The sequence below is a fragment of the Balaenoptera acutorostrata genome, chromosome 2 (genome assembly GCF_949987535.1).
Source record: "Balaenoptera acutorostrata chromosome 2, mBalAcu1.1, whole genome shotgun sequence".
Taxonomy (NCBI): Eukaryota; Metazoa; Chordata; class Mammalia; order Artiodactyla; family Balaenopteridae; genus Balaenoptera; species Balaenoptera acutorostrata.
The window spans coordinates 177,120,267-177,140,587 of record NC_080065.1 but is presented as its reverse complement, the minus strand read 5'-3'; the positions used below and the strand labels follow the sequence as shown (position 1 = coordinate 177,140,587).

At 53.3% G+C, this 20,321-nt stretch overlaps 1 protein-coding gene across 1 annotated transcript; it reads left to right on the top strand.

The window, feature by feature from the left end:
• The first annotated feature begins 56 nt into the window (after positions 1–56).
• BRME1 (break repair meiotic recombinase recruitment factor 1) lies at positions 57–18,651 on the top strand. Its single transcript, XM_057541050.1, has 10 exons — positions 57–98; positions 353–416; positions 938–989; positions 4,443–4,620; positions 7,622–7,703; positions 7,948–8,052; positions 10,533–11,819; positions 15,507–15,595; positions 17,639–17,731; positions 18,142–18,651. Exons 3-10 carry the CDS (start codon positions 959–961, stop codon positions 18,293–18,295), a joined length of 2,019 nt encoding a protein of 672 aa, XP_057397033.1. The 5' UTR covers positions 57–98; positions 353–416; positions 938–958; the 3' UTR covers positions 18,296–18,651.
• The last annotated feature ends 1,670 nt before the right edge of the window (positions 18,652–20,321 follow it).

The following is a 20,321-nucleotide window of genomic DNA, read 5'->3' as shown; positions in this document are numbered from 1 at the left end:
AGAGGCGGAGCGTGCGCAAGTGCGAGGGCCGGTGTTGGCATCGCGCGTGCGCGCGACGGGGCCTTGAAGTGTGCGGGAAAGAGGCGGAGTGTTTGCAGGTGTGAGGGGTGGTGGTGGCCGCCGCCGAGTTGGCCATCTGCGAGCTCCGGCCTCTCTTGGCGGTCCCGGTCTGGGCAGTCCTCACTTTTCCGTGACCGGGGTAGGGTTAGGGTGGGCCTGGTCACCAGAAGCCGGGTCCACAGTGGTCAGGCCTCGGACCCCCAGCTGCCCGGCCTCCGTGAGGGCCAACTTTGCCTTTTCTTATCTCAGAAAAATCTTACGCAGATAATTTAACCGAATTATCCCCCAACAGATCCAGGTAGATCTTCCCAGTTCCCGATAAGGACAGAGGGACCTCGACAACTTCTCTGGCCCAGGTCGGTTTTGGCCTGTCTGGCCCCCTAGGCTGGAAGGAATTGACCTGTGGCGGCGACTCCTGCCTCCCCAAGACCCCAGGCATACCCCGAAGGGCGCCCCACCCCTTGAAGGGTTCCCCGGTGGCCCCTCTAAAGCCCTCCGATGACCCTGAAGGGCCCCAGGTATCACCTCGAAAATTCTGCGTTGTCCCTAGAAGGGTCCTAGGTAGCCCAGCCTGGAGGGAGGGGGCTTCACACAGGCTTCCCCATCTTAGAGACTAGAGGGGGGCGGCCCAGGTGCTCTCAAACCCTGGACAGAAGATAGGCAGTTCCCTCTCTGCAGTATGGAGGAGTTTAAATTCTTACTCGGCCATAGCCCAAGGTAGCCATGACTCCCACCCTGTGTCCTCTTGGGGCCCAAGTGACCCCTGGGGCAGCCAGATGGGCCCAGGTGGGGGTGGGGTGTCCTCAGCCAAGGCCACTGGGTCTGTACCCAGAGACAGGAACTGCTTGTAATGATGAGATTTGCTCCTTGTTTTCAGATTTCTCTAGGGAGGGATAAAATGAGTAAGAGGAAGAAGCTTCGGACCTCAGGTATTTGGACATTCAAGTTGACACCTCTTTATTGCTGCTTCTGCTTATAGGAGGAATGTGGGCTTATTGCAGAAATGTGCTGACATGACCACACCAAGCTCCTTAAAATAACAACAATGACTTAATACATGCAATGACTTAATACAAGTGTAAATCATGGAGAAGTGCTTACCGTAAAAAGTGAAAGCTTTGTGGAGCCTCCCCCAGCCTCTAGTGGGATCCCACAGCCTAGGGGAGGCCCCCAGGCTTCAGGGCAGGGGTACAGCCTCTATGCAGGCCCACTCTCAGAGATGACCCATGAATAGAGCTTGAGGTGCTGGTGTGTGGCGAACTGCTTGACTCTCGAGCCAAAAACCTGGGTTCATCTCACTGTGTGATGGCAGGTGACTTACTGTGTGTCTCACTTTCCTCCTATTTGTAGGGTATAAGAGCACCTACGCTTTACTTTCAAACAATGATTCTCAACCCGTTGGGGGGAGCAATTTGACCTCCAGAGGACATTTGCCAATGTCTAGACACATTTTTAGTTTTCACAACCGGTGTGTGGGCGGTGGCGGGGGGTGGGGGGGGTTAGTACTGGCATTTAGTGGATTAGGCCAGAGATGCTACTCAAAATCATAGAATGTGGTGAACAGTCCCCGCAACACAGAATGACCTGGCCCCAAATGTCAATAGTATCCAAATGTCAATAGTGCCAAAGTAGAGAACTGTGCCCTAGAGCTCACATGTGGATTAGTGTTTGTAGAGCACGGAGAATAGATCCATGGTAGGACACAAATACATGCTGCTATCATTGCCCTTTCGATTAAGAAGAAATTTTTCATTCTGAAACAATTTTAAGCTTACAGAATAGTTGTAAAAATAGTTCAGAGTTCTGTCTACCCTCCCCCCAGCTTCCCCTAATGTTAACATCCCCCTCAACCATAGGATGATGATCAACCGTATAGTGTAGTGTAAAAAACAGGAAATGAACCTCAGTACACTACTTCTTCCAAACTTTTTCTTTCTAGACATAAATACAGTGTTTTTATTGGAAAATAGAATCATCACACATACTGATCTGCAACCTGTTTTTCAACATCATGGTATTTCGAGACTGTCTTTACTTCTCAATATACGTATAGAATTTCCTCATTCGAAAAGAAAAACACCCAGTGTTACATAGTATAGCTCCATTTCCCTGTCATTGGCTAAGGTAATTTAAATTTCTTAAAAGTTTAGAAAGGACCCCATCACTTAGTGGTTAATCAACTTCGAGAGTAGCACTCATTTTTTCCCAAGATGTGGGACAGGAAAGATACTATCAACAGATTGAAGATGTTTTGTGCAGAGATGAGTAACAAGCTGTTTGGAGGCACAGGCATTTCTCTGACCTTCGAGGAGGAAGCTGGGGCCAGCCAGGCCCACCCACAGCAGGTCATATGGGGCCTCTCTTGGCAGTGGACTCCCCTGCTCAGTGGACCCTGGGCTGGCCCAGGACAGCTCTTTCTGTGTGTCCTGGATGGGGTGGACAGAAAGGAAGAAGATTCTGGCAGGTGGTGAAAGGAGCCCTTTCCCTTCTGATGTCTTTGGCCTCTGGTGTTGAACACAAGGTTCTGCCTTAGTTTTTCTTAAATTAATCCTGTGGGAACAGATCACAGGAAGGAAATGGGAGCCTCTTCACTTCTGCTGATATTTTTGCTTTTTATTTGGTACAAATAAATGTCCATTGGATGAGCAAAGCAAGCTAGTGTTTGGACATCTTAAGAAACTGAGTAAATGAAGCTGCTATATTTTTACATTTTGTGGCAGACCACAAGGTGGGAATGTGTTTGTGTAAGAAACATTCATCGCAGCTTTGCTCTGGGTGCAGTGCTGGCGTGGGCACCTGAGGTGGAGGGTGGGAGGCAGGGTGAAGATGAGATCAAGATGAGACTCAGTTCCTGCCCTTGACAGCTTCAAGGTCTAGTCAGGGGAAAAAGAAAAATGTTTCTCAGCAGGAGAGCTAATCAGATAACAGTGGGGTGAAGTTCTAAATGGGCACACACGAACCATAACTGACAGACTTGGGAGAAATTAGAGGAAAGCCACTGTGGTCTAGTGAAGCCCCAAAAGCTGAATGGTTGCTGAGGAGGACCCTAGCATTCAGTGTTGGAGAGAGGGGGCTCATTCAATGGTTTTACTTCAAGGTATGTAAGGAAATGAGTTTGGAAAGGGTCTACGTGACTGACCTCCAAGAAAATCAGACCTGGGTCTGGTTTGTGTTTTTGTTCTCGCTGCCTAGTCAGAGGTGCAGTACATAATAGGTGCTCAGTAAGTGCTCAGGTATACTTAGGTGTGGAGGCTCTGGAACCGGACTGCCTGGATTCTGTTCCAGATTCCTCAGCCTCCCTGTACCTCAGCTTTCTCGTCCATAAGATGGGCCTAACATCAGGGCCCTGCCTGAAGTTTTGTCATAACGCACCTGAGTTCTCAGGACAGTGTCTGGCGTGGAACTCACTAGAGTTAACCCTTATTATTTGTTCATTGAATAAATGGTTCAGTTGGGACCAGGTTTTGGAGAGGTTTTACAAGCCAGCCACTATTGGCAGTTTCTGTATAAGGGAATTTCCTTCATTCAACAAATAGATGTTAATAAGCACCTTTAGGCTCTAAATTGCTTTCAGTGATGGGAAAGGTATCGTAGGGATACAACAGGGACCAAGAGGCAGCAGAGAAGTCACCTCCTTAGCACTCGATGACTCTGGGTCCCAGTTTTCCCAGGATGGATATTCTGCAAGCATCATGGAAAACCAGAGTGGTACATAATTTAGTGTTGTCTGCATTTCCTGGGAGGTGATCTGGGTTTTCTTGGGCGTTTATTCAGTCATCTACCAAGTATTTATTGAGCACCAACAGTTTATTAGATGCTCTTCTAGCTACTTGAGACCCAGCAGAGAGTGAGATAAATGAGGCCCCTCCTCGCATGGAACAGGTTGTAGTGGAGGAGACAGAAAATGACCCAGTGCATCGGATACTTGCAGAAAAGATGTGAAGTGAGTAGAACAGAGCATGGGCCCGAGAGGAGTTGCTCTGTAGAAAAGGCAAGGGTGCCTCTGCAGGGACATTTGAGCTGAGACCCGAAGGAGGCAGCACACACCTCTCGGCACTTCTGCAGAGAGACAGCCAGCTGGGCCAGGTTGTCTCGTGTGGTTCCGAGCCAGGCCCGGTCACCTCAGGATTGAACGTCAGTCATGACCAGTCCATAGATTAAAAGCCTTTGGATCCCATGGCCATGTAAGCTCCTGGGTCCCACCTGGATGAAATTCCATCTCATCTCTCACTCTCCAGGCAAGCGTCAGAGCAGGGATTTCCTGCCCTTTGCACAAGCCTGCTCACGTTGCATCAGTGGCCCAGATGTGTTTGGTGGTCGGCCATGGCAGTGCATGCTCCCGCCATCCCCCTCCCCTTCATCTTCTTTTGTCTCTAAACCAGGAGGGAAAGGAATCCATCCTCCAAAACTTCCAAAGAACCCAAGGTTAGGAGACTCTGACGGGGACCCCCAGAGTTCCAAGTTGGGCCATTGGCATCACCCTGAAGAGACAGAAAGCAGATCAGGACCTGCTCCCTCTGCAGAGCAGAACAGGGAGGAACCAGGACAGGCAGCTTCCAGGTATGTGGCTCAGAACATTCCAGCAAGCCTCTCCGCTGACAGTGGGCACAGCACAGTGGCCTAGTGGACAGGATGCAAAGGGGAGGAGGCCAGTCAACACGACCCATCCAGTGCCATGCATCCCCCACAGGGGCTCGGGGCCCTTGGATCGAGCTTCTCGAAGTTTTGCTCTGGGGGCTCTCCTCTTCAGCGAGAAAGGTCGATATTTTAACCACGGGCAAGGAAGACCTTGAATTTTTCAAGGTCACTTAGTTACAGAATGCAACTTGTCCTGCCTGCTGGTCAAATCCATATTTATCCCACATTCCTTCTTAATCAAGAGGGGACTGAAGGAGTTGTGGGTCTGTGAAATAATAATCCATAAGAGAGAATAACGATCTTTATGTTCCAGGCAGCATTCTAATAATAAATACTTTACACGCATCAGCTCGTTTCATCCTCATGGCACTGTAACATGGGTTTATATCCCCATTTGGCATATGAGGACTCTGAGGCTTCGAGAGATCAAATGACTTTCCCAAGGCCACTGAGCTGGTACAAGGCAGGCTGGGGTTCTGGCTGCGTCTGGTTCCTGTGCTCTTTACCACAGTGGTTTCCCAGTTCCCTTATTTTTTCAGGAAATACGTAATTAAGCACAGTGGGGGAAAGGAAGAAAGATCTGGAGAACCATTCAGTCTCCACAGGGTTAAACCACATGTAACTATAGCAGAGTAGAAAGGGTTAGCAGGGACTTCCCTGGTGGCACAGTGGTTAAGAATCCACCTGCCAATGCAGGGGACATGGATTCGATCCCTGGTCCGGGAAGATCCCACATGTTGTGGAGCAACTAAACCCATGCGCCACAACTACTGAACCTGCGCAGGCTCTAGAGCCGATGAGCCACAACTACTGAAGCCCGTGCGCCTATAGATCCCATACTCCACAACGAGAGAAGCCACCACAGTGAGAAGCCCGCACACCTCAAAGAAGAGTAGTCCCTGCTCACTGCAGCTAGAGAAAGCCTGCACGCAGCAACAAAGAGCCAATGCAGCCAAAAATAAATATAAATAAATAAATTTATAAAAAAACAAGAAAGAAAGGGTTAGCAGGAGTTACAAGGAAGAAGGTTCCTGCTACCTGAAGTCTTCAGAGAAAGCATCATGAATTGGACTAGCACGTTTTCTGAGTGAAAAATTGAGGCATGCAGTCTGGCTGACAGAACCATTTTCTGGGGTGTGTGTCTGTCTGATCTCAGGTCTTTGCAATCTTAGGGCTAAAGGCTGTGTGTGTGACAGGAAGAGAGGGGCCACGTGTCACACCTAAGCTGTTCCCCCAGACAGACACAGTGATGTCACACTGTGCCCCTCACCCCTCGAGAGGCCATATCAGGGCTGATGGGGTCACGGCTGCTGCCCACCCTGCTGTGTGAGACTGTAAGAATAATCAGAACCCACAGAAGTGGGTTCCCACTCTTTTGTTTGTGTTTTTTAAATGTTTTATTAAGAAATACCACACGTGCAGAAATATAACAGACGAAAGCAACATAAAGCAGTCAGTTTAACACATTTATGTTGAGAAATGAAACCTTGCCAGTACCCCAGAAGCCACCCAAACAGCCCATCCCAATTAAAAATTTTGAAACAGGCGGTTGCTATCAGTATCTAGAGTTCCTCTGTCTCCATAACCTCCCTTGGCACGATTCAAGCCCATTAGTGTAGCTTCATGCGTTTTCCTGCTCCACTTCCAAAGTTGAAACCATGAAGTTTCAGTTCCAGATTTTGATCTTTTTTTACAACATACATATCCACGTTTATTTAGACATAACCGTAAGTCTCACCAGTTTTTTTAAAAAGACTTTATTTCTTCAGAGCAGTTTTAGGTTTACAGTAAAATTGAGAGGAAGGTACAGTGGTTTCCGATACACCTCCTGTCCCCACACATGCACAGCCTCCCCCATTATCACCATGACTCACCAGAACGGTACATTTTTTAACCAAGGATGAACCTACATTGACACAACCCACGGTTTACTTTAGAGTTCATTCTGTGTGTTGTACATTCTGTGGGTTTGCACAGCAGTATAATAACATATATCCATCATTACAATATCATACAGAGTCTTCTTATGGCCGTAAAAATCTTAGCCTATTCACCTCTCCCCACAACCCCAGGTAACCACTGATCTTTTCACTGTCTCCATAGTTTGCTCTTTCCAGAATATCGTATAGTTGGAGTCATACAGTACATAGCCTTTTCAGATTGGCTTCTTTCACTTGGTAATATGCATCTAAGGTATCTCCACGTGTCTTCATGGCTTGAGAGCGTGATCTTTTTTTTTTTTATAAAGCAGATGGCATGATTTTATTTTTTTAAATTTTTATTGGAGTATAGTTGATTTACAATGTTGTGTTAGTTTCAGGTGTACAGCAAAGTGAATCAGTTATAAATATACATATATCCACTCTTTTAGATTCTTTTCTCACATAGGCCATTACAGAGTATTGATTAGAGGAGAGCTCGTTTCTTTTTAGCGCTGAATACCGTCCCATTGTCTGGATTACCACAGTTTATTTATCCACTCACCCACTGAAGGCCACCTCGGTTGCATCCGTATTTTGGCAGATACGAATACATGCGTTTTTTTAGACACTGTTTTTTGTATCTACAACTTCTTTACAGTTTGCAGAGTTGGGGGCTGGAGTGTCAGTCAGTCCAAATGAGAATTCCTGTTCTTACTTCAGGAGCCAGTTCCTGGGATTATAAGAGTTTAAGTGCTGCCAGAGCAGGCAGCTTGGATTCTAGATGTGGGACTCCACACCTTTCTTGGCAGTCACATGTCCCCTTCTCCATCCCACCCTCTCTCAGCAGGTGCTCCAGGGCCTCCCTCTTAGGAGACCCTGGGCGCTACTCTGCATTTGCATTTCATTCCCCGCTGCCGCTGCTGCCTCCATTTGTCTTGCTATGCAAGTTAACAGCGTAGGAGGACTTGAGAACCTCCTCTGTTTTGTCTTTCTCCTCCCAGCTCTCCTTATGAGGAAGCAGGAGCTCCCTCTAGGCTCCTCGGGGAGCCAGAAAAAGAGCCAATTCGCCTTCCTCCTTCCCAGGTGAGCCTGTCTTGCAGCCTGACGTATGTACAAAAGATGCTGCCTCCCTTCAGCTGGAGATCTTGTCTCTGTTCCTCGTCTCTAACTGCTGGTGGGAGGGTGTGCTGGGGATGGAAGACAAGGGCCTTGAGAGTTTGAGACTGCAAGAGAGAAACTTGTCCTGGTGTCTGCTTGCTTGATTTCCGAGACCTCATTCCTCCCTCATCTTTACTGCTGTTTTTTTCTTGTTGTATCTGGTTCACAGAACTCAGTCGGGAGGTTTGTCCCCCAGTTTGCGAAACCCAGGAAGACAGTGACAGGACGAGCAGAGAGGAGGGAAGAGGACCCCAGGACTGGGGCCTTCAGCTTGGTAAGGTCCTACCACCGACCTTCCTCTTGGCCCAACCTTGGCAGCCAAGTTCAGCCTTGATTTCCTTTGGCAATGGCTAGCCCTGCACCTCTCCACACGCACACCCCATTTTTAGCGCTACAGATGTCTGTGGACGGCAGGTGCCATGCCAGCAACTCGCAGGCCTGTGAGAGGCACTCAGGACAGCCGTGCCTGCACTGAAGCTGTCGAGGCCAGAGCTCTCTTCCCCAAGTTGCGTGAAAGTGGTGAAACTCAGAAAGGCAGCCCACATTCTATCCCTGAACCCCTATGCTTCTCGGAAGCTTTGCTGTGAGTCGGGGTGGGTGGGTCTTACAGCATGCTCTCCTGTCCTTGCCACCACGAGCTCCAGGGGTCACGATGTCTCTGGAACACACACCCCTAAAAAAGTGAGCGGTGGGCATTCCCAGCAGCTTTGTTTGTAATCGCCCCCAACCGGGAACACCCCAGATGTCCTTCAGCTGGTGAATGGTTGAACAAATCATGGTCCATCCACACCATGGAACACAACCCAGCAGTAAAGAAGGAACAAACAGGTGTGATACACATAACCACCTAGATGGATCTCCAGGGCATTATGTGGACTCAGAGGAGGTTGCAGAAACAGTATGCTCAGCCATAAAAAGGAACGAAACTGGGTCATTTGTAGAGATGTGGATGAATCTAGAGACCATCATACAGAGTGAAGTAAGTCAGAAAGAGAAAAACAAATACCGTATATTAACGCATATATGTGGAACGTAGAAAAATGGTACAGATGAACTGGTTTGCAGGGCAGAAACTGAGACACAGACGTAGAGACGTTTGTATGGACACCAAGGGGGGAAAGCGGCGGGGGGGGGGGGGGTGGTGTGATGAATTGGGAGATTGGGATTGACATGTATACACTAGTATGTATAAAATGGATAACTAATAAGAACCTGCTGTATAAAAAAATAAATAAAACTCAAAAATACAGAAAAAAAAAAGAAACAGTATGGCTACAAGTGTCCATCATCGATGGATGAATAGATAAACAAAATGTGGTATATCCATATGACAGAACGGATATTTGTGCATGCATGTTCACTGCAGCATTATTCACAGTAGCCAAAACGTGGGAGCACCCAAAGTATCCATCAGCAGATGAATGAACAAATAAAATATTGTATATTCACACAATGGAATGTTATTCAGCTTTAAAAAGAGATTCTTTTTTTTTTTTTGGCTGCACCATGCAGCATGTGGGATCTTAGTTCCCCAACCAGGGATCAAACCTGTGCCCCCTGCGTTGGGAGCATGGAGTCTTAATAACTGGACCACCAGGGAAGTCCCAAGGAAGGGATTCTGACACATGCTACGACATGGATGAACCTGAAGGACATTACGCTAAGTGTAGTAAGCCAGACACAAAGCAACAAATACTGTATGCTCCCACTTACACAAGGTCCCTAGAGTAGGCAAATTCTACCGATTCCACAGGAGGTAGAATGGGGGTTGCCAGGAGCTGGGGGAGTGGGGAGTTAGTGTTTCATGGGGACAGAGTTTCAGTTTGGGAAGATGAAAGAGTTCTGGAGATGGATGGTGGTGATGGTTGCCCGACCTTGTGAATGTACTTCATGCCACTGAACTATGTACACTTTAAAATGATTAAAATGGTGGGAACTTCCCCGGTGGTCCAGTGGTTAAGAATCCTCCTTCCAATGCAGGGGACGCGGGTTCAATCCCTGGTCAGGGAACTAAGATCCCACATGCCGTGGGGCAACTAAGCCCGCATGCCGCAACTACAGAGCCATACGCCACACTGAAAGATCCCGCATGCCGCAACTAAGACCCAATGCAGCCAAATTAATTAATTAATTAAATATTTTTTTTAAAAAAGATCATTTCCTTCAAAAAAGATAAAATGATTAAAATGGTGAATTTTAGGTTATGTGTATTTTACCAAAATTAAAAACAAAACAGCACAGGGAGGCCCCCGTGTGCCCTCCCCGAGCTTCCCCCGGTGGTAGCATGTTACGTAACTGTAGTCCATTGGCAACACCAGGCAACTGACATTGACACTGGTGCGATCCACAGGACCTCCTTGATTTTTATATCCTTGATCTTCCCGAGAGCCTCCACGTGCCTGGTGCTGGTGGGGAGAGGGAGCTGGTAGAAAGGGGGGTTCCTGGGGCTTCCCTGGTGGTCCAGTGGTTAAGACTTAGCACTTCCACTACAGGGGGTGGGGGTTCAATCCCTGGTTGGGGAAGATCCACGTGACGTGAGGTGTGGCCAAAAAAAAAAGAGAGGGGTGCCTGTGCTTCCGGTTCCCCCTCTAGCCCCTGGCACAAAGCTCTGCCCAGCATTGGGACTGATCCCTATTTGGGTGCACCGTCATCCCTGCAGCATCTGAGACGTTGAACGGGGGCAGTAATGACTAGAAAAATCCTAGGAGCAGTTGATTATTGAAGGCCCAAGGCTGAGTCTTTTTCTCTCCACAGGAAACACTGCCGGAACCTAGTGCCCAGCAGGCCAGAAGCCAGCCTCAAGAGGAGTCCCCAGGGCTTGCCCTCCAGGAGACCAGGGACCCAGGAGACCAGACCCAGGCAGACAGCGCCTGCCCCGAGCCCAGCGGCCAAAACCCTGTGACGCCTGTGCCTGGCGATGGGGATCCTCAGCCCTTGGCCTCCAGCATTGCCTCTCTGGAGTGGGGAACAGTGCTCTCCGCCTCAGAGAGGGCCAGCCAGGACCACCTGTCAAAGCATGGGACCAACGTGCCAGATGGTGGAAGCATGGAGGAGGGTTGGGTTCCAGGTGATCATGGCCAGAAAGGGCACCTCCCAGGCACTGATCCTGAAGAGGAGCCAGACCAAGGAGCCCCTCAGGAGGGAGGTGCCCGAGGGGAAGCAGGAGCTGAGCTGCCTGAGGAGCGCCAGGAGGAAGAAGATAGCATCCTGGGCCCAGAGCCCAGATCTGCAGCCCAGGGCCCTCCTGACGCTCTGCAGACACCCAGCTGGACTGGCGGGGGAGCAGAGTGGAGCTATAGCAGTCCAAGATGCTCCCGCCTTGGGGCTGTTGTCATCGCAGGTGTGAGCACAGACCCCACGGAGCCACAACAGAGGGCTCTGGGGGTGGCTGGGCCAGACGGGACGGTCAATGCCAGGGTGACTGCCTCTCGCAGCGGGAAGGCTTCTGATGGAGGCCGCAGCAGGGCCCTGCTCGGGTGCATGCCTCTCACTGGGGAGACCGCAGGAGGCAGAGAGGAGGCAAGGCGGGAAGACAAGCCCCCTGATGATGTCCTGGGGGGCCTTGCAGCCTCCCTGGCTCTGGCTCACGAGATCCAAGAGCCCACAATAGGTGTTGGGGATTCCAGCCCTTTAGCCTTGGAAATGGGTCCAGGTGTGGGTCAGACACAGGTACCAGGCCCGGATCAAGAAGGGCTGGGAGGTATGTGCTTGCTGCCTTTGCTGTCGCAACCTGTGGGTGAAAAGGCAGCTGAGTTAGGGAGCCATAGCCACAAACAAGACCTCAAGGGGCTCAGTTTGCCCCTTGGAGCCTGTGCTCCACCAGTGTACAGAGAAGCAGTGGACGGCCCTCCCCAGGACGCTGGGGCACGTCAGGGCAGCCCAGATGCCCGCACAAGCCCGGCAGGCCAGCCTGAGCACCCTGCTGACTCTTCAGAGCAGGCTGTCTGGGAGGGGTCCCCAGCCATGGAACTGTACTTCCTGCCGGACAGCCAGACACAGGATGCCCTGGAAGCCCCTGGTTTTGAAGCCCCACCTGAACAGGTAAGAGCTTCCTTGAGTTACAGCCAGATGTCCTAGTACAGGTGCCAAATGGCCACAAGCCCTCCCAAACCACCGGGTAGTGTGGGAAAGGTGGGCACGTGGCCATCTGTTTGTACAGCAGATGAGTCCGGGGGTCTGAGTCACAGCTTCAGCGGCTGTGGAGTCTGTGATATTCTGGAAAGGATAGACCTGCCTTTCTATGAGGGGCCCATCTGTGTGGGAGCTGAAGAGCCCCGGGATGTGACACACATGTATTTTGTCAGCCCAGGGAGAACCCCTGGTGCACTCGCCCCCTCCACCCTTCAGTGCCCTGCTCTGGCCGGAGGTTCCCGAGGGATGTATGGAGGGTGACAGACCAAACGGGGTGACCTAAAGAAGCCAATGACCTCAAAGCTGGGCCTGCGGGCGGGGACTTCGTTCCCCCACTGGAAAGAACCTTTGCCCATCTTTAGGGTCACTGGGGGGCCCAGATAGAATTCTTTTTCAGACATATACATGGAATTTCATTTGCTGGAATTTTAGGGGCTTTGCTTCCTTCAGGGATCTGCCTGCTGAGCCTGTGCTGGCCGTTGGCGGTCACCTGTCAGGGCAGGTGGCAGTCCCTGCTTTGGCCCCGCCCCCCCAGGAAGCACCACATCTCTGGCTGCTGGCGCACTTGAGCCTGAGCTAAGTGCTTTGCAGCCTCGCCCTGATAGGTAGGTGGTTCTCTTTCCACACACTGGGTGTGGCTGAGAGGCCGAAGAAGAAGGTTGGGCACCTGCCCCAGGTGAGGCGGCCAGCAGGGGAGGAGCCTGGGTCTGTGCCCAGCTTGGCCTGGTTCTGCAGCTGTGCCTCAACTGTTCCGTCCTGGAACGAACACAGAGCCCATGTCGCTTCACAAACATGGCCTCCGTTTCTTTGGCTGTCCCTGTTTTAAAACTTCATTTTTTTGGTTGCTTGAAAATGTTTTTAAGATGTGAGAGTCCGCTCTATGCCAGGAGTGAACAGATCAGGCATGGTCCCTGCCCCCATGAGGTTTTCAGTAGCACCGTTCCCACCTGCCTCTCCCGGAGTGAGCATTTTGTTCCCTGTCATTTCGGCACTTAAAGAGTCTTATATGACGCAGCCCCCAAACAAGCAAAGGACGTCATCTGGTGCCCAGCTGAAGAAAGCTAGCTGTTCCCACTGCAGAGGGGGATGTGACTGGCTTGAACTAACGTGGGTCTCAGGCGCTGCCTTCCCAAGGGATGGCCAGGGGTCATTTGTGACACAGGCTTACCGAGTGACTTTTAAGACCCGGCCCTCCCTGCCCCGGCCCCCATTCCTTGTACCACCCATTGCGCATTGCTGTGATCACCAGATGAGCAGGATCACAGAAATCGAGTCACACTGTGGTTTGGTCACAGTGTTTAAACACGATCGCCCTGGAGAGGTAGGTGCTCAGGTGCTGGGCAGAGCTGAAACTTTATAACTAAAGCTGCATCCCTGGAAAAATGCAAACCCCTCTCTTGGAAAGAAGAGCTAAGTCATCCCCAGTCTCTGGCTTCTTGGGCTGTGGCTGAGGGATAAGGCTGGGAAAGCAGTTGGGACCTTGGGTGGCGTCCAGAGGGCAAAGGAGCAAGCCCTCCCGGACCTGCCACCAGTGAGTGCACTCTGAAGTCACCAAGGAGCTGGCAACACCAGTGCGGGGGACCCAGCAGCAGCTGGGGTGGACAGCCCTGCTGGGAGAGGAGGCGCTGCCCTGACAAGGCTGTGGACACCCAGGCACGTTTTGTTTTGACACTGGGCGTTCCTGAACAAGTCGGGGCAACCCAGGCACAGGTTCCCATGGGAAGGTGCGGGAAGGCCCTGTGGGCAGGGACACATGGGAACAGAGCGCAGGTGGACCGAGAGAGCAGCCCTCGACCTCACCGTGGCACAGCTGTGAGCACCGCTTCAGAGGAGGGGCCCTGGGGTCTCGCAGCAGTGACAGACTGGCTTCAAACCCAGCTGCCCGCACAGGAACACTTGGTGTTTTCTTCTCATCGCGGCTCCCTGGGGACGTGGTGCTCACCCCAGGGCCGGTGGAGCCCTCGTCTGCCCACAAGCAGCGTCATTTAAAACACTGACTCCCAGGCCTCTCTCACAGCCCACAGGGGTGGCCCCCACACGTTCAATACAAGCACCGCCTTTGTCATGACATTTACACGACCCTGGTGGGAGCCGTGGTACCTGTTGGGAAAGAGACTATTCCTCATGACTAAGAATGGTGCCGTGAGTTGGGTGAATCTGTGGCATCAAATTGTTTTGTTTTGTTTTGTTTTTTTAAATTTATTTTTGGCTGCTTTGGGTCTTCATTGCTGTGCGCGGGCTTTCTCTAGTTGCGGTGAGGGTGGGCTACTCTTCGTTGCAGTGCACAGGCTTCTCATTGAAGTGGCTTCTCTTGTTGCGGAGCACGGGCTCTAGGCACGCAGGCTTCAGTAGTTGTGGCACGTGGCCTCAGTAGTTGTGGCACGCTTGCTCTAGAGCACAGGCTCAGTAGTTGTGGTGCACGGGCTTAGTTGCTCCGCGGCATGTGGGATCTTCCCGGACCAGGGCTCGAACCCGTGTCCCCTGCATTGGCAGGCGGATTCTTAACCACTGCGCCACCAGGGAAGTCCTCAAATTGTATTTTAAGTCACAGAGTTGCCTCCGTGAAAGTCGGCCAGGAGCACGGGAGAAACTGTATCGTCTAGAGTATGCTTCCCAACCTCAGCACTACTGGCGTTGGGGGCTGGATCGCCATTCTGTGCACAGCAGGGGCTTGAGCAGTGTCCCTCGCCTCCACCCCCAGGTGCCAGGAGCGCCCTCTCCCCCAGGCATGACAACCAAAAGTGGTTTCGGACACTTAAGTGTGTTGGAGGCGGAGCCATCCCCACGCGAGAGCTGCCGGGCTGCAGCCAGTTCCTCACGTCTGTTCCTTTGGATTCGGGGACCCTTTGCAGGTCGAGCTCAAGCCCTTCACCCCATCCGCCACCCCAGGACTTTAGTCTCCTCAGAAAAGGCCCAACAGCCCTGGGCCGGCCGCTCCATTTCAGCCTCTTTGCCTCTTTTCAGAAGGACGTACGTCACCTCCACGACTGAGCCTGACATTTTCCATGAAAATTAAACCACCGTTGACATTTAGAAATTTAAGCTTCTCAGGGTTATCTGGCTCTCTCCCCTATTAATTATGAATTTTCCCTTCAAAATACATTTGCAAAATCTCTTCCTGACATGAAACTCGTGGCCTATCTAGCCGACCTCTTTCCCTCCACGCCAGATGCCCACCTCGCCGCAGTCGCCACCACTCAGGGTCTTCTGTGTACCCTTCTAGATACTGCAGGACAAGCTGGAGACAGCACCACTCCTCAGTTGTCAGGGACAGAGAACGTGTGGATGGAGCCGTCCACCCGTACAAATCAGCCTGTCGAAAAGGCGCAGGCCCGGGACAGGACCCCAGGGTCAGGCCCAGTATTGCCCTTCTGCTCTCTTTCCAAAGAGGGAGGGTGAGAGCAGCCCGGGCTGGTGGCCGTAGGTCTGGCCATCGTGGCGTCTGTCCCCCACACCACTTTTCCTCTGCGGGAGTCCAGCCTCGGTGTTCCTGGCGTGGCAGAGGAGAAGCCAGACCTCCCCTGCCTGACTTTTCCTTCCCTGTGCAGGGCTCACCCAGCTGGGCCGTTCACATGTGTGCGTGCTCTCTCTTTCCAGTTGTCTCCTGCAGGGAGCGGGCTGGACCCTTGCTGGCCTGGCACCAGCCCACGTGCCGACGGAGGCTCCCTTGCTGAGGCCCAGCCAAGGTAGGCAGGGTGGGAGGCCGCCCCAGAACCCTTTCCTTGACAGGAGTCCTCCTTTTGTCCCTGGGAGGGGAGAGAGTGGCTGCTTTCCTGGCAGTAGAGCCCCCATGCTCTGCCTCCCCCCAGCCCTGTGGGCTCCCATTTTGTGGATGAGGGTGTCGGAGGTCGCCCTGGCTCTGCCTCGAGGGGCCTCACTTTCCTCGGTCCAGTAAGGTTGCTAAGCCCCGACTTTCAAACCACCCATGTCCCCTGCTACCTGCGAGTGGAGAACTCGTCAGCAATCTGCACCCAAGCCAGCATCTCTCCCAAGGACCCCTGCGATGATGCCCCCAGCTCTGTGGTGGTTTTAATGCACACTGTGCGTTTTTCTGGAGAGAAGGTCCAGAGCTTTCCCTGAATCTCCATGGAGGGGGAGTGGACCCAGACAGGGCTAAGAACCATTGGCCCACAGGGGCCATCCCCTCTCTGGCACCCTCGGGCCCTCCAGAGTCTCCCACCTGTCCCATCTTATTTCCTGCTTGATTTTATTCCCCAAGGCAGCCCACCTTCTTTCCCTCCTGCAGGCACCAGGTGTGCTCTTCCTCCAGCCTATGGAGTGTGTGTGTGTGTGTGTGTGCGTGTGTGTGAGTGTGTGTTGGGGGGGTCCTCTCCCCCCACCCCAGAGCCTCTCACAGCCCATCACCTTTGCTGTCTCCCAGCCTTGCTGGTGGCTAGCATTGAGCGACAGTCCTCTCCCGTTACCTTGAACCTGAACTGGCCTCTCTGCAGAGTGGCGGCTTATCGATTATTTATGGCCAAGCTTCTGTTTCTGTCTGGCAAGTGTGGAGGAGGGTTAGGGAGTTTGTCTCTTTCCTCTTTCTCCTCCCCCTCAGGGGAGAGGGAGGCCGTGCTCCCACCTTCTGCCCTTACACACATCTGTAAATAGTACCTGTTGTACCACTTGTTGCCCCACCCCCTGCGCCCCCCTCCACGCACACACGCACACCCTGCACAGGGACCAGAGGCAGTTTAGTCAAAGTGGCCCCACTATTGTTTGGGCAAAGAGGAGGGAGATTCCTGGGTGAATCTCCGGCAGCCTCCATGGATGGCTGGAAGCCCCCAGGTGGGTCCCAGGGTCTGGTTCTGTGGCCCATGGCTGAGGGAGAAAAGGCAAGAGACTGAGGCCCGGACTGGCCAGTCATCTCAGGGTGGCCGAGGCAGGTGGAGCAGGGCCAGAGTTCCCGTAGTGACAACCCAGGAGATGCTGCCAAGCTGGGCAACCCTCTGCCCACCACAGGCTGCACCCGTTAGATACGGTGGTGCAGAGGCACGTCCACCCCTTCCATAGACACTGACGCCCGCCAGTGCCGGCTCTTCCAGGTACTGCTCTGGGCACTGGGAGGCTGCGTGCGACAAAACATGAAGCTTCTACCTAGTGGGGGTGGGAGCAGGGGTGAGCGAGAGACAGACAAATTAGGTGGTCAGATGGCAGAGTGTTGGGGAGAAAGACAGCAGGGCAGGGGTTAAAATTTTAACCTGTGGTGATGGAGAGGGCTCCCTCCTCCCACCTTCTCCACCCCAAGGAGGAGACATTTAGGAAAGAACATTCCAGAGCCCTAAGAAATGCTCAGGGAATGGCCAGGAATTCAGTGTGGCTGGAGCAGGGGGGAGGTGAGACAGGAGGGAGGGGCCGGGGTCTGGAGGTGCGCAAATGGTGCAGGGCTTCGGGGAGGGACTTTAGGCGGGCTTTCCATTGCCACGCCTTCCCCTGCCCCCCAGGCCACAGGGGGGACAGGCTGTAGGGGCAGGAGCTGGGGGTTGGGGAGGCTGTGGCAGCTGTCGGACAAGGGCCACGGCGGTGGGGGAAGTGGCTGGATTCTGGGTGCGATTTCAGCAGTAGAGCCGGCTGGGTCGGCCATCAGGGCTGTGCCCAGGGTGGCCTCATGACTGTCAAAGGCGTTCATCTCTGGAGAAGACAGCTCGAGGCCCAGCAAAGCCCCCCAGGGCAGAGTCTGGTGGAGCTGTCCAGTGAGGTCAGGCCTCTTGCCCTCCCTCCCTTCCCGCCAGGACCCGAGTGGGGATCAAGACCTGCGAAGCCGCCAGGATGGAGGATGCAACAGACACCGTGCGAGGCCTCGTCATCGAGCTCTCCAACCTGAAGTAAGGGCTGGGCTCGGATCCACGGATCCACAAGTCCCCGGGATGGGTGGAGGGGATGGGGCCGCGGGAGGATGGTGGAGGGCCCAGTACAGCAGCGATCCTGGGGTGTCAGGGTGGGCCCGGGATCCCCAGCGAGGGGCCTCTGGGAAGCTCCACCGTTCCTGGGCCCCAGCCGGTTGTGTCATAAACCCGTCCTTCGCAGAGTTGTTAGGTTCTGAAGAGGGGCTAGGGTCACAACCTGCCCTGCAGCAGGCTGATTCTGATTATGCACGTGTGCATGCCTGTGTGTGTGTGACCTGTGAGTACACGAGTGTGTGAGCCTGTGTGAGCAGGCTGGTGTGTGCCCGAGTGTGAGGCATGGTCCCACTCTGCCGCGAGGTGGAGCACAGCTCAGACCCTTTCCCCCACAGCCGGCTGATCATGAGCGCCCACCGGGACCTGGAGGCCTTCAAGCGCCTCAACTACTACCAGAAAGCAAAGCCGGCAGGGAAGGCCCCTGCACCCTACACACCAAAGGGGGCTGGGAATCTCCCTCGAGGGGAGCAGTCCTGGAGGGACTCGTAGGTGTGTGTGTGTGTGCTCGTACAGGCTCGCCGGCCCCCAGAAGTGCCTGATGTTCCTGCCAAACAGCTGGAAACAATCCCTCAGCAGACTCCGGAAAGCCTGCTGGCCCCTGTGTGCCCCCTGTTATTTTGTTACCATCCGAGATGCTCCAGCAAGTCCTGGTGGGCCCCAGAAACCTCCCCTCAGCTGACCTGGAAGTCACCTTCCCATGGGAAACACAAAAGGCCCTGCCGTCCTCAGCAGCCTCCCTTGGGAGTCGCCTGGGGGAGGGGACGTGCTCCTCCCTGTGGCAGAGGCCTGGAAGCTGGAGGCAGAGAGGGGCGCTGGGGCCCCAGGAAGCTGGGGGGGGGGCAGAGCCGCCCAGATGTTTATCTGGATTTGCAAATTTCAGCTCCTTAGCCAAGGTTATGGAAGGTTCAGAATTTGTTTCTTTCCTGGAGGAGAAAAGGGCTCGCTTTGTTGGTTGTACCCTTGTTTTTCTCCGGATTTCCATTTTATTTCTTTTGGGAAGCCCATTAATAAATGATTCCCTAGCCAGACCTCAGACCTCGTGACCTGTTGTTTGGGGTTTGAGGCATTTTCAGTTCCTTGATGTCTTGCCCACAAACCTCCCTAACCATCTCTTTTTCCTTTGACTTCTACTTTTCATCTTCCCTGGGAAGAGAAGTTCGGCTACTGTTGGATCCAGGGGTCCCCCATGGAGTACTGAGTGTGTCGGACTCAGGAGCAGGTGGCTGTGTGCACGAATTCAAGCACACACAGTATCTTGACTGATTGTCCAACTGGAGTTTGCGAGTCTGTATTCAGTGCTGAGATGGCTTCGCCTGTCCTCCGTGGGACAAGCTGCCTGGAGGCCTTGGCCCGGAAGGACACATCCCTGGGGGAATGTTACTGACGCAGACACAGCTACTGCCTGGAGGGTGCTGAGGGCAGGCATTGCACACACCATCCCACCAAACCATACCACAGCCCCAGTGATGTCACATTGTCATAAGCAGTCCCGGGTGCTGCTGTCAAACCCATTTTGCAGAAGACGTGCTTCTATTAAATAAGTCACCACGAGACGGACCACACCCGATACTTTAACTTGTTGCTCTGCCTGTGGCTCCTGCACCCTAACTCCTACAGCCAAGGCAGGGCCCCCTCCCACCGCCTTTTTATACCCTGGGACACCCCATTTGCGAGGGAGCAAGGTGGGTCAGGGTCCCCCAACCCTTCTGCCTGCTGGATGTGCAGCTACTTCCTTGAACCCTCCAGCACGTGCCCAGTCACCCAGTTCCCTGTGTCTCACGCCCCAGCAGCTCTGGCTTATACAATTAGCATTTGCAGACACCTGGGGGTGGCTGGGGGATTGTGTCCCTTGACTCAATCTGAAACTCTTGGGGCTGCTAAAGAGGCCTCCTCTGTGTCTTCTTTCTTCTCCTTCCCTCCTTTTCAAGCTTGGGCAGCAGGTTGTCTTCAAGGGCCGTCTCCCATCCCCGGCTCACCCAAGCCCTCCTCCTGGGTGGCCTCAGGTCCCAGTTCAAGTGGAAAAGCCAAGGGCAAATCCTGGGAAGTCCAAATCCTGCCCCCACTCAACCCTGGGAGACCTTGTCGGCTGGGGGTGGAGACCGGGCCCTCAGGCCAGCCTTCAGACTGGGGGAGGGATGTGGATAGGCACTTGTCACCTGCTGCCCCTGGGAGGCTGGGGGAACAAGATGTGGGGGTGCAGGAGACAGACAGGGGATGGGGATCCCCCCAAGCACAGCTCCCCAGAAGGACCAGATCATACTTCCTGGGTGGGGATGGATCTCCACCCCCCACCCACTCCTGCCCAAGCACAGCCAAATCACCTCTGTGGTGCCCCCTACCCATGGCCTCGCCTGGCCCAACCCCCTCCGGACATATGCCCATTCCTTGCAGCTCCCCACCCCACCCCTGCCCCAGCCCATAAGTCCTTCCCTTGCTCTTAAGGGCCTGCCTGTGACTCCATGGCCCCCAGTTGCTGGGGCATCGATGGTGACCTATACGTTCACTAAGAGCCTCC

What these genes read in the sequence shown, in the direction of transcription:
- BRME1 (XM_057541050.1), top strand. Translation starts at nt 959, where the DNA reads ATGAGTAAGAGGAAGAAGCTTCGGACCTCAG. An exon ending in GGACTGGGGCCTTCAGCTTG is followed by an intron (nt 8,053 to 10,532) that starts GTAAGGTCCTAC and finishes TTCTCTCCACAG; the next exon opens with GAAACACTGCCGGAACCTAG. An exon ending in TTGAAGCCCCACCTGAACAG is followed by an intron (nt 11,820 to 15,506) that starts GTAAGAGCTTCC and finishes CTCTCTTTCCAG; the next exon opens with TTGTCTCCTGCAGGGAGCGG.